Below are 13,480 nucleotides of genomic sequence, written 5' to 3' on the forward strand. Positions count from 1 at the left end.
TTTCCGCTTTCTGGCACCGCTCATTTCCGCCTTACGCATCTGCAGCGGCTTTCTGATTGGTCGCGCCCCCGGCCGGCAGGAAGATTGGCTATTATGATAAATTAATACCGTTGTAATTAAAAAAAAAGTGTGTTTTTTTTTAAAAGTAAAAATTAGTCCAATAACCATTGTTATTAAGTTCATAGGTTATTATTTTCTCTTCACAAGCTTGATAAAAATTCTAAAGCTATTTCCGATATTTGTGAGTGGCGCGTGGAGGAATAAGTTGCTGCGCACAACCTTGGTGATAGCAAACAAACATGACCTAACAAAAGCCTCGAGCAAATGAAGCCATTAACTTAACTCCATATATTACTTGATAGTTAATGCTACTAAAATGAATTGGGTCGGGGGTTCGAGGTAAGTAACGGGCTTGGTTGATTCATTAGCTTATTATTGGCTGTTCAGTAACGTTAGCATACCTGTGGCTACAGGAACCGCTTAGTGATGAAGAGCGACACAAAGAAACAGAGAGTAAGGCATCAAACTGGCTTCACAAAGATAAATGTCATCTGCCTCGTTCATTTGGAGTGTTTCTGCTTTCCTAAAGGAGTTCTTTGAAAGGAGGAAAATGCAGCAGAAATTGAAAACCCTGGGTCTGTCTCTGGCTGCGTCCCCTCAAGGTAGCAGCTCTGCCAGCATGGACCTGGTGACCCTCTTCATCGTCAATCAGATCGCTGCAAAGAAAGAAAGAAAAGGTGAGACAATAGTGGAGACACAAATGGGGCAGGGACGTAGGTGGGACGGCTTGGTTGGAGGTCCACAAACGGCTCAGACGAGAATTTGCCAGGTCCATTATTCTGAATGTTAATGTTCGAGTCTAACACCGTGACTGGACCCGCAGAACCTCCAAAAGTGACATTTGTTGGCAGCAGTAAAGGAGGATCCAGAAAGAAGAGGAACGGATCTCTGGTTCTCCCGATGAGCCCCTGTTCTCCATCACAGCTGAGTCTTGTTGAAAGCAGCACGCAGGACAGGTGAACCGAGGGAACTTGTGAGCTCTAAACCAGCGTGTTAATAATCTATCGTGTTTAATAACCCAATATTTTTACGTCTGTACTTTGGTTAGTGCTCAAGAATCCAGAAAGAGAAAGCAAGTTATTCCCAGAGAGTTTAAGTATCGACAGGTGGATCACTTTTCACTATCTTTTTGAAAAGGTTTCAGATTTTTGCTGAAGCCTGACTGACGTGTCTGTCCTGTAGCTCTCCCCGGTTCTGGAGTCGGCCTTCTCGGACAGCAGCGTGCCCGACTACACACCGTGTGTTCCCGACCTCCTCAGCCCCTTCCCAATCGCTCCCTCCATAGGTGGCGTTCCGAGGCGCAGTAATCCCACCTCCACAGGCGTGTTTCCACTGCAGCTTGATCACCAGAAACACTCACCGCTCTCCTTCTCACACCCAACCTGGGACATCTCAGGAATGGAGAACACCAAGGTAAAGGGCTCCATCACACTCTTCTTCAGTACATTAAGGCACTCTTATCTCTAGTTCCAGCCCTTCTCCCAGCCCAGAAGCATGACCGACTCCGTCCCCTGGTCCAGCGGAACCAAGCTGCCTCTCTTCCAGACAGAGACTAACACCAGAGTCCCGTTTGGGTGTCCTGTGCTGGGGTGAGGACAACATTAGGACATAATGGATGGTTATGATACACAAATCAGCTGGTGGCTTTGTAAGACTTTTAACTTATTTGTGGTGGCACAGAGACACAGACTTCTCCAACAACCAAGCGGAGGACAATGAGCCTTTGTTGGACTTCCTTCTCAAGCAGCCAGAACGTGAGCTGCAGATTGAAGGAGGCATCTTTGGAGGGTGCAGCACTACAGAATGTGAAAGAGCAGGTGACTACTTGCTTTGGACATTTGCACACTCACAAAGCCTTTTTTTCACTCACCATAACGTTCAATTTCAGCTCCTCAATTTGAGCGACGGAAAAGAATATTTCTCCAAGACGACACCCCAGTCAGCTCTTCAAGGCCACAGTATGTGTTCATAAATGAAGAACACCCACACTGGTTGGTCTTTACTGGAAAAAATGCTTTATTTGACCTTGAATTTCTTGTTAGAACCGTCCCCGAGTCCCATTCTGGGGGTGTGAAGGTAAGGTCGCCGCTCTACTGCCACCTAACGGTGCAGTCTGGCACCTACCCTAATTTTTCCTTTTTCTGTTTCTAGTTTCCCAGCACGCTGGACTTGGAGCTTCGTACGTGCTCCTGAATCATACATCGGATAATTTTGTAAAGTCTGGACTGGAGAAGTGTATGAATTGAACTGGTTTTTGTCGCTCCTGCATCAGATCCTGAAGAGAGCGGTGGGTTCATGAATGGTTGTGACAGAAGTTCCTCTTCTGGAGGAGATCACTGCAGTTCTGACTCAAACGATGTGAGTTACGGACACCCACACAGGTCTTGGTCAGCTGAAATCATTTCATTAGCTGATTACATTTTGTGGAATTGTTTAATGGTGTTGTTTTTGATATATATTTAAAAACCTCATATTAATAACTAATGTAATTCTATTTAGGAAGAAGAATGTTGGGGGTCTTGCAAGTGTCGCGCTGCTCTGCTACCAAACCTTCAGGCTTGCTCCGCATATATGGACCCAGTCTGTTGTGCAGACAGCCTGAACTATAACCTGGGTGACCCACAGCAAGGACCCAGCCTTCTCAACCCACATTTAAAACCTAAATCCAACCTCAGAGAGCTTCACAACATCCCAGAGGATGTTGCTCAAAGTTCTGGCCAGGGAATGAAAAGCCAGTTCCTTACTGGCGAGGTAGCATGTAAATGCAAGAAGCCTGAAACCCAAGAAGCTGGAAGTCAAACGCTTCCTCGTCCCCTGGCTGAGATGCGGGATGCCTCCACTCAATGCAGCTCTGCTGAAGACGTCGCCAGTAAAGTCAGAGAGATGAACATCTGCCACCCACCTGTTGACGTGTCACACCTTAGTCCGGCCGGTAGGGGGCAGTGTGGCGCCGCTGTGGAGCCAGACACTCGCACGGCCTCAATGGGCGAGGCAGGGAGCATCAACTCACCCCGGAGGAGGAAAAAACCCAGCTCCAGCTGTGAATCCAGCACCGACCTCGTGGATGAATCCCATAATAACAACAGTGAGAGCAAAGTCGTTGTAGAAGGACCGATAAACCTCTTTCTCAATACTCTGAGTGACAGCAAAGGTAAAAGAAAAGCCTGTCGGTTCATATGGGGGGAAAGGGTTGTCGTTATTGATAATAACTGTGTTTCTTCCCATGAGAGAGGCCAGAAGTAAGAGAACGCAGGAGCGTCGGATGAAAAGCTTGTGTGATGAAGGGAGAGAGGAGGTGACAGCTGTCAACAGCCCCTCAGCAGAGGGGGAAAGCATCCAAGAGGTGGCCAACATCTTGCTTCTACTGCAACAAAGGAGGAATTAGGCTCACTTTGTAAGAAGGAAAGATGGAGCAAACACAAGAGTTCTTTTAATTCAAAGGTTCTTTAATAGTTCTTCAAAGCATGCAGTGTTTGTTCGAACAGCGGAATAAACCCACAACTCTTTACAGTTTCTCTGAAGTTGGTTTATTTCGTAATATATCTTCAAGTGTTCAGATTTCATGTAGGCTTTTTTTTAATATAGAGAATATAAATTCTAATAAAACATTTAGCCTGAACATTAATCAAATATAGTAGACGGAACATTTGTAAGGGTCTTTTTTCGTAAATCCTCTGAAACGGTAGAAACCCGTAATCGGCAGCAGCAGCATCACAGCTGCACATCCTCCAGGTTGACATCTTAATGTTTCCTTCTGTTGGGTCTGCTTCAAAAATATTCAAATCTGTGCAAATTGAATTGCCCGTCCATGTGAATAGTCTGTCCTTTAGCAAGTAAAATGTAAAGAGATGCATTTTTAGTGAGGGAGGTCACGAAACGCTGTGATTGTGCATTCGATTGTGACAGATCGGAAACAAAGAAATCTTCTGCCTTTATATCCTGTCATGTTTTACGGGAATTTACACAGTTAGTAATAGTGGTCTGGTTCACTCAGAACAGGGTTTGCTACAGACACGTACATGTACAGCGTGTGCACTCGACTCACAAGGTGTTACCTCACGTTGTTTACAATATTACAAAACATTAGCAAATGATGCTAAAGTCAACTCCTGCACTTTTGATGGGAAAAAACCACCTGAATGATATGCTTGTTTGTACATAAGGCTATGAAGGAAGACAAAAAGAAATAAAAGGCAAATATGTACATTAAAAAAGGAGGAAAAGCTAAGTCTTATTGATAAAAGAAGCTGTAGTGGATACAGCCATGGGGAACCTTCACAACACACGCCATGTTCAAAACTGAAGGAGATACTGGCATCGGTCAAAAATTGTAATTTTACGTTACTTTTTTCTTAAATGCACAACAACAACAGCCAGAGATGGTTCACGTTATGGGCAGTTTTAACAAGTAACCACAGAAAAAGACCGAGTTAAGCGGCAGACTGGTGAAAAAATGCTAACGCTATAGTTGCTAATCATTTGTTGCAGTGCAGCTTGGGATGCTGATAATGGTGAAATTTAAGAAAACACCAACAGAGAATATCAAATGCTACTAACTCATTTGTTTAGGCACCAATAGGAACTGATGTCGTGTGTGCTACAAGCTTTAAACTAGATCTTAATTAAGTTTCAGACACAAAGGCATAATGGTAGACTGGAACACCGACATAAAGCTGTAGGTCGACTGTCTTTAAACACTGTTTGTAAACTATTTTATATATAAAGCACAAATGACATCCAACCAGAAAATGTAAAAAAATATTCTGGACGTTAAGCACATCACGATCCCGTATATTGTGGACATACAGTGTGTTAAACAGTCGTGTTTCCCTTCCGGGTGTTGGAGAGGGACACTGAATTTCTGCTGATTGACTGATGTGTTTTACACGGCTAAAAGTGAGACGGTGCTCAGACTCTAGTCCACGTCGGACGCATCGTTGTCCGATAGATGGTAGTTTGAGCCTTTGACGCGGATGTATTCGACCTGGCGCCCTTCGTCTGAATCCGAGGCGCCGCAGGAGCAGAGCTGGTTCTCGAACAGCGCTTCGATCTCCTCCAGGCGCCTGGCTTTGGTCTCCGGCAGGCAGCCGTAGATGAAGAAGAAGCCCAACAAGGCCATGCTGGAGTAGAGGAAGAAAGCTCCTGAAAACAAAAGAACGCTCTTGTCACGGGAGAATTCCAGAGGCGAACGCCAGTGCTGGGGTTTTTACAGCAATTTACAGACAAACGTACTTGTTGTCACTCATGAACAGCAAAAGGAGCAACGACGGCACAGCCTGAGGGCACAGAATGGATCCCTCCGTGTTTCTAGCCGTGTCAACAGAAGACGCTGGAGGCAAAGAACCTCAGCGTTCAGGAGATTTTCTCTCCTCTGGGATTTGTTTTCCTGCCAAAGCAGGCGGCCATTTTGAAGTCGGCACGATTGTAAATACCAGCAGTAAACCTACAACCTCGTGATCGCCTACAGAGAAACGGATGAGCGGCGCAAAAGCAATAATCTCAGGATGCTTCCGCATCCAACCTGATAGATCGATGGTGGACAAAGGTCACTTCCTTCCTGTCTGAGGAGAAACCCGCTGCGGAGGAAGGTAGTAAAGAGAGGGCTGCTGAGATGTTGGGGTGCGAGTCTGTTGCTGGTCTTGATGCGAGGGAACACAAGCAGCACCAGCAGCTACAGCAGCAGCGGCTACAGCAGCAGCAGCTACAGCAGCAGCAGCAGCTACAGCAGCAGCGGCTACAGCAGCGGCTACAGCAGCAGCGGCTACAGCAGCAGCAGCTACAGCAGCAGCAGCAGCTACAGCAGCAGCGGCTACAGCAGCTACAGCAGCAGCAGCAGTTACAGCAGCAGCAGCAGCTACAGCAGCAGCGGCTACAGCAGCAGCGGCTACAGCAGTTACAGCAGCAGCAGCAGCTACAGCAGCAGCGGCGGCTACAGCTGCTGCAGCAGCTACAGCAGCAGCAGCTACAGCAGCAGCAGCTACAGCAGCAGCGGCTACAGCAGCAGCAGCTACAGCAGCAGCAGCTACAGCAGCAGCAGCTACAGCAGCTACAGCAGCAGCGGCTACAGCAGCAGCAGCTACAGCAGCAGCAGCTACAGCAGCAGCAGCTACAGCAGTTACAGCAGCAGCGGCTACAGCAGCAGCGGCTACAGCAGCAGCGGCTACAGCAGCAGCAGCAGCTACAGCAGCAGCAGCTACAGCAGCAGCAGCTACAGCAGCACTAGAAGCTACAGCAGCAGCAGCTACAGCAGCAGCTACAGCAGCAGCAGCTACAGCAGCAGCAGCAGCAGTGGCCCAGACAGTCGGATGAGGACAGACCTCAAATATGAGTCTTAACCTCTCAACAGCTAGAGACTGACCGTAGTAAGTGAAATACTGAGCCAGGTGGAGGAACGTGAGGGACACCAGGATGTTGAAGGTCCAGTTGACTCCCGCCGCGCAGGCGTTTCCTGTGCTCCTGGCCCACAGTGGATAGATCTCTGAATTGATGGTCCAAGGCATGGGACCCATCCCTGAGATGCAAAGGACAGGAAGATCGTGTCTATTTAAATTAGGTCCTGTGTTTTGAGACGTCCAAAGGTAACAGGAGAGTCAGTATATACTGATGTGACAAAAATAAAAGTGTGATGAGCTCATCAACATGCGCCTCAGCTACCTGGAGCAAAGGCAGCCAAGTAAAGCACCAAGCCCAGCAACACCAGCCAGGAGTACGAGGTGGGACAGTAATTGTAGGCCCAGTAGGTCTGATCTTTCATCAGGCTGGAGTTAGAACACCTGGAAGACAAAGGTTTGTGTCATTAGCTGCTAGTTTCACAGCTTATATTAGCATTAGCAACATTGGTCTCGTTGCACCAAATAGATCCTGACGTGCATGTGTGCATGCTCAGCGTGTTGTGACTCACCTGCCCCACGCTGCGTGCTCGGTGGAGGCCTTATTGACGGGCACGCAGGAGGAGGCGAGCAGCGCCGAGCCGTTCTCACGGTAACAGAAACCACATTTGGGGTCTAGCATGCACGGCTCGCACAGCCTGAAAACCAAAGACACAAGCAAGAAAACTACTGCAGATATTACACAAAAGGCAACAGAGAAGAAAGACTTTAGTAACACAAATGAAATGAATGTATGGGCGTGTCCCCACCTACAGGAAGTCATTCACCTTTATTACAGCTTGATCCTGGCATTATTATGTTGCATCCATTAAAAGTCCACTTGTGCTCACAAATGAAGGAGGATGTAAGGAACCGTCTGAAGGAGAGTGGAACATGCTGCCTGTTCTGTGTCAAGCTATAATGAGGCCAATGAGCTGAACATAATATCATTGAACTGTATAAGCAGGCAGCGACGGCCTGCAGGAGAGCGAGCAAGGATGCTAACGCTAGTTCAGATCCAAAGAGAGGCACCGAAACCACGGAGCAGAGCTAAAGGGATGAAAGTGAGGGTCTTTATTTCGGGCTCCGTCCTGCTCTGGGTTCAAATCTGTAACCTGAGTCTGAGGCTGACGTGAAAAGTGCCATCAAGACGTGTCAGAGCCCAAAATAAACCATCAGCGCAAAACTACCAGGTGCACTTTTTCTTTTGTTCCACTCTCAATCAAACTACTCAACAGCATAAGAAGGCCGTGCGTGCCAGCGCGCGCACGTGTGTGGGAGGGAGATTAGATTATATATAGTGGCATTTTTAGCATCTTCTGCTAATTAGAGGAAAAAACACAATGTTGAACCATCATTTCGCGGCCTGTTGGAGCATCCAAACTGGTTTTAGCTTGATAAAATGGTGCAAAGATGGAGGTAGTGTTGTCAGCGTAAGTTGACCACTGGTGGGGTCGCGTGGACGCACCGGGGGTCAGGCGAAGGCACTCACCTCCTTAAATGACCGCAGCGTCCACACAACCAAAGAAATATGATAATTACAACCCTCAGTAATACCTGGAGACTTGTTTCCATGGCAACCCTTAGTTTGTTTAGTTATTTATGAAGCAGAGGCAGATATAATTGCTGAAGCCTACCTTGACGGGGCTCGATAACCCCGAACAAACGGATCTTCCTGGGCAGCGACTCGACTCTACATGCTAAAAAATATCTACATGTGAAAAGCTGTAATGACTCTTCTAAAGGGGTTTCATCATCTCTGACTCTCCAGCGCTGAGTGCACTCTTCTTCACACACTCTGGATGGAAAGTCTGACACCCCAAAAACATTGAGTGCTTTTGTAGAGTGCAGAAGTGCCTCTCTCGCCATTTTTCTATTTTCACCGTTATCAGTGATGTAATGTGACAAAGTGAAATTTAACAGCCAGTGTGTCGCCTCGGTGTTTCTGTTGGTGTGTATTTGATATTGAATGTTGACTCTACTTTGGCTGTTGGACATAAATGTTGTTCAAATTGACAGAAAATTGTGAACCTTAAACACAAGGAACACAAAACTGCTTATGTGGAGTGACATTTCATGGCTGTAGACGAGAATGTGTGTGAGACTGCTGTCTGGTGGACTGGGGACCTGGGACCTGGGACCTGGGACTGGGGACTGGGGACTGGGTGCTGGGTGCTGGGTATTGGGGACTGGGTACTGGGGACTGGGGACCTGGGACCTGGGACTGGGGACCTGGGACCTGGGACCTGGGACTGGGGACTGGGTACTCACTGGTATTTGGAGCAGGTGGAGTTGGCCAAAGATGGGTTTGTTGGGTGAAGAGTGACGGGAGGGCTGTGCTGGGCTGACATCAGAAATCCAACGGCCAACACACTCAAACTCAGGCAAGTACCTGTTGAAGGTAAACACACTGTAAAATGCAGCAAAACCGTCTCTGCCGCACGTGGACGTTCAAAATGTTCTACCTAAGATGCTGCCCAGGGTGAGCTTCCTGCGTCCCACCCTCTCCACCAGCCACACGCCCAGCAGGGTAAACAGGAAGTTGGTGAGGGTGGTGAGGCAGGCCAGCCAGATGGCCAGTTTGTCATCCCGCACTCCTGACATCTGCAGGATGGTGGCGCTGTAGTACCTGTGGGATAAACACCACCGGAGGTTGAGGCAGAATCTCCCTCCATAGAGTGCAAATGCAAATACGAAACAAGATGGCCTTCCCTCCACCTAATGGCAAGGTAATAAAATAACATTCCAAATTTAATGACATGCGATCTCAAATCTCATTATTGCCCCTCTCCTTCAGTGTCAGTCTTTAATCTGCGGCGTGGAGAGGCGATCGGCTAAAAATGTCCTCAACGCTGACTTTCAATGGCCCAGCCTGCTTTCATACAGTGTAATTATACTCCCCCTTGCACCGTTTTGCTCCAGGCAGGCAGATTACCTCTGATCGGCCTCAGCAAAGGCTCCAACAATGCAGCCGCCTGCGTTCAGCCCATTTCCCACTTCCAGCGTGAATACAGAACTTGGAAAACGCGGCCACACACCTGCGTCGGTTCTATTTTTGACTTAATCATGCAGCTTGATTTTGAGGGAATGTGCACGTACGCCATTAGAGAACGCGGCACAAATCCGGGGGAAAAGGCTTTAGCACCGTGTGTCTCTCAGGCTGCAGAATTAGCATCCCGCTTCTCTTCAAAAGATTTCTTATCTCTCGCTTGCTCTCTTCCCCCAAACAAAAGCTGAGAGATTTGCATAATGGATTTTTACCATCCCGCCATTTGTGTCCAATTGGAGTGGGAAAAGGGACAATGTGGGAAGTTTGACCTGGACGCACACACATGTTGGCAGGTGTTTAATGAAACAAAAGAGCCGGAGGCCCACATAGAAGGAAACACATGTTAAAAGAAAAGACTTCAACACTTTATCTGCACAAAGTCGTGCTGTTTTCATTTAGACACCCTGTAGGAACAGAAAAAAGCTCTTTTGTGCAGCAAAAAAATAGAGTCATGAAGTCCAAGAGACCTCCAACAGTCGTCCAATTACAACGCGCAGTCTTACGCTACTACACCTAATTTCCTCGCACGCCAGTCAGGACCAACCTACATTTAGAGTTGAGAGCAGCTATCAGCAGGAACCAGTTTGACTGGAAACAATATGCTTCCAGTCCTGGTCTGTGCTGACACGGAGCCTGAAATACCACCATCAAAGGTCAGAACCACAGGGAGCACCAGCCCTAATAAGCCAGTGTGATCAAACTGGACAGAATTCATCCAAACACCCCTGAAGTCCTCCTGGGAATCATGGTCACCTGAGCACAGCGAGGCCACATTTAAGCACATCCACAGATGTCATCCTCTCTTCCATTAGTGCCCTGACAGATTTACATAAGAGAACAAGCAAAGCACACGCGAGGTGGGATTTGCCCTCTAATCTGGTGGACAAAATTCAGGATCAATACTTCTGTCACGCTTTAAATCTAACCCTCTCCTCCGGTGCTATCATGGAGTGTGACAATGTTGAGGCGAAGAAGGATCAAGAGGACTGAGCTCAGCAGGGAAAATCAATGGGCGACAGGTAGGAAATAAAAGAGAATTGCTATTTGTACCTACGGATGAAAGTGGAAGAGATTTAACCCTGAAGCTGGGATAATGGATTCATCTCTATGTGCCGTGGCTCGTGAAGGCGGCCCTCGCGGCTAATTTTGGTGTTGAAGGCATCAGACCGACACACGTTTGACACATTACTGGATCGTCGTGGACGTCGTTCACCCTTGACGAAGAACTGGGCTTCTTAGAGGGAAATAGCTCTAGTGGGACGAACTCCATTTAATCTTGAAAGCTCTCTCTGCTGATTCTTTACATCTTCACAGCCTCCACACATGTAGGGGGCAGTCTTTCCCCACTTCCATCGATACTGTTTGAGTTATTCAATATCCTCCAAAAAGTCAACTGTGCAGTCTGAAGAGTTGAAAAACAATCAAAACAGTAATTTATGTTGTAGTTAATACTTTAGCTAGCTTAACTTAGCCTAGGCTAAAAACACCTGCATCAAACATCAAACCAGGACCTCGGCGTTAACGAATAACCTTGTTATTAACTGCCTTGGGGAGGTCAATAATGACACAAATTAAGATGAGTTTTAACCTCTAAAAGACACGTTTTGCCTCAACAACATGGATCTTGACGGGCAGATGTTGCAGCTTTAACTGGAGGTTTTCATTCTCTGATGGATCCTTGTTCGGGCACAAAATTCAATGGATTTAGGAGCATTTTGAAGAAGACTCAACAGAACGGTGAGACTGTGAGAATCCCAAACCTGCAGCAGCACTCGCCAAACCTGTAGGTATTTGTGAGGGTGTGAGAGAGAAGGAGAGAAGACTTCCCTCATCTATGCTGAAATACAATTACATAAGGTAATAGTATGGATTTAGGGGGAAATTAGGATGGATGAAACATCCATCCAACAAGTGTGTTGTTGTGAGCGAGGCAGAGACGGCGAGACGGAAGTGAGGAGTGGATCGAAAGGTGAGAGGAAAAACGGAGGGATGGAGAGAGGAGAGAAGGAGGGCTGTAGGTGTGGAAACAAGAACGGATGGATTAGACGGGAAGTGAGGGAGACGCAGACATGCAGCGATGGAGATTCTCAGGGGAACTGACCTATTTTTCAAATGAATGCATATAAAAACCAACCTGCGTCACTGATGCGCTGAAACACAAAATGCTGAGACCAAACAAGCAGATTGATTCTAACGACTGGAGCATCAATGGCTTATCGACAACCCTTGTTTTCACTGAATTCGCTTTAACAAGTGTGTTGTGTGTGTACAGGGTAGCTGAGAGCTGCTGAAGCTTGTCGTCTCCTCCTTAATTACTGTAACAAGTCGCATCCCTCTCATCTCAAGAAGGATCTTGAGATGTTTTAAATCACATTTCTTCCATTCCGATGGCACATTTTTCCAGTCTGTCCCCACACCAACACCTCGTGGCCCTGAGGTGACGTTAGCCAGTGACGCAACAGCCACATCTCCTCTCTTGATGAACTCACTGTGTCTGTTTTATGATGTGAACAAATAAAAGAAGAACCAAAGGATATTTTTTTTGTCTCCTCTCACATAAAAACATGGGCAAGTCTCCCAATGAGACCAGCAAGAAGACAGGCTTGCTTTAGCAGAGCCGACAGGGTGTAAATAGAGGTCAGGCTGATCCAGTAGGACCTGATTTCTGGGTTTGAATACAATGTAGATTGGAAGGATTCTCATTATTGAGAAATTTAATGGAGCTCAGGGAGGAGGACATTCATTCACTCCAACACACACACACACACACACACACACACACACACACACACACACACACACACACACACACACAAGCTCTGGGGTGTGCCAGCAGAGACCATGTAAACATTGTTGTTTTGTGACATTTCCAATGTGACATTTGTCTGCGGGACCATCTGTGAGGGCCAACTGGCCCATGACACTGACAAAAAATCTACCGCTGTGCGATGACAAAATCATGGCAGCGTCATAAATGATAAATAATCTGTTGTGTAACCGTAGATTAACGTGCCACTGTTACCGAACTGTAACTACCTAAAACCAGCGAGTGCTTTCTGCCCATCTGGTCAGCTCTGATCCAAAACTGGCAGGATCAATAATTCTGGACAAACACAATCAGCCGTCATGATGTCAAACATTGATCTAAGGATTTCAGGAACATGGGTAATGATCTGAAGCCTCCCACCATTGGGTCCTCCATCATAGAACTCCATAAATACATACATTTAATGCCCAAGACATACATTTAGATGTACATCTGACCCTTCCTCTGCCTGTCAGCACCTTCGATACCCCTCCGTGCCGCCCACCTCATCATTATCTCTATCATCCGGCCCTCTGCTTTTCCACCCACTCCAGGGCGCGCCCACAGGCTGACAAAGCCATTCCCGCCAGCCCATAGTGACCTTTACATGCTAGATTCTGTGGCTGATTCGATTAAAATGATCCAGTGGCTAATTCATGTAATTTCATCGACCGCTGTGTCACATATTTCCACTTTTCTCAGCGGACCAGTAAATGGTAAAAAAAAGAAAAAGATCAGAAAACACTAATCTGTCCATGTCATCATGCTACCTGGCAACCATCCCATCATTCGGGCCAAACGAGGAGCCATTCTGGGACGTGAACGCATGTGGGCAGTGAGACAAGCCGGCCGTGCACGCCGAGTGGCACCACTGTGGTTCCTGGGAAATGTATTATTGACAAACACATCGCTCATCAGATGGGAATCTCTGACAGACTCGTGCTGTTTTATGAGTCTTCTGTGCACGTGAACGTGCTGAGAGGTTTTCTCCATAGCAGCCGTCAGATCCACTTTAACTCGGCTGTTAACAAAAACGTGTGCATGTTTGCGCAGCTGTTGATAGTGAATAGCTGTTAATAGTCTGAACTGTTACTTTATTTTTCATGTGCTTGACATAAAAAAGAATACAAATGAACCCATTGTAGAAAAAAAATGCATACAATTTGACATGATTGTGTTTTGAAGCTAATTAGCACC

General features: G+C 47.0%; 2 protein-coding genes across 5 annotated transcripts in view; one reads left to right on the forward strand and one right to left on the reverse strand.

Moving 5' to 3' along the window:
- Positions 1-66: 66 nt before the first annotated feature.
- Positions 67-3,573, forward strand: redic1 (regulator of DNA class I crossover intermediates 1). 2 transcript variants are annotated; one of them, XM_029825448.1, is made up of 14 exons: positions 67-399; positions 474-513; positions 590-737; positions 884-1,016; positions 1,109-1,166; positions 1,243-1,473; positions 1,528-1,649; positions 1,741-1,877; positions 1,949-2,018; positions 2,103-2,136; positions 2,212-2,239; positions 2,333-2,418; positions 2,560-3,211; positions 3,289-3,573. In XM_029825448.1, the coding sequence occupies exons 1-14, from the start codon at positions 377-379 to the stop codon at positions 3,324-3,326; spliced, it is 1,800 nt and encodes a 599-aa protein (XP_029681308.1). In that variant the 5' UTR covers positions 67-376; the 3' UTR covers positions 3,327-3,573. The 2 variants fall into 2 exon arrangements, with proteins under 2 accessions (XP_029681308.1, XP_029681309.1); XM_029825449.1 differs by having other exon boundaries at positions 3,293-3,433.
- slc2a13a (solute carrier family 2 member 13a) overlaps positions 3,486-13,480 on the reverse strand; it is a 30,129-nt gene continuing 20,134 nt past the window's right edge. For all 3 annotated transcript variants that reach the window (XM_029825446.1, XM_029825447.1, XM_029825445.1), the window contains 6 exons: positions 8,894-9,057; positions 8,700-8,820; positions 6,962-7,087; positions 6,715-6,833; positions 6,419-6,571; positions 3,486-5,202 (listed from right to left, as the gene is read on the reverse strand). In XM_029825446.1, coding sequence (XP_029681306.1) covers positions 4,976-5,202; positions 6,419-6,571; positions 6,715-6,833; positions 6,962-7,087; positions 8,700-8,820; positions 8,894-9,057 — 910 coding nt within the window. In that variant the 3' untranslated portion in view covers positions 3,486-4,975. The remainder of the gene's footprint in view (positions 5,203-6,418; positions 6,572-6,714; positions 6,834-6,961; positions 7,088-8,699; positions 8,821-8,893; positions 9,058-13,480) is intronic.

Source organism: Takifugu rubripes, chromosome 18, assembly GCF_901000725.2.
Source record: "Takifugu rubripes chromosome 18, fTakRub1.2, whole genome shotgun sequence".
NCBI classification, from domain to species: Eukaryota; Metazoa; Chordata; class Actinopteri; order Tetraodontiformes; family Tetraodontidae; genus Takifugu; species Takifugu rubripes.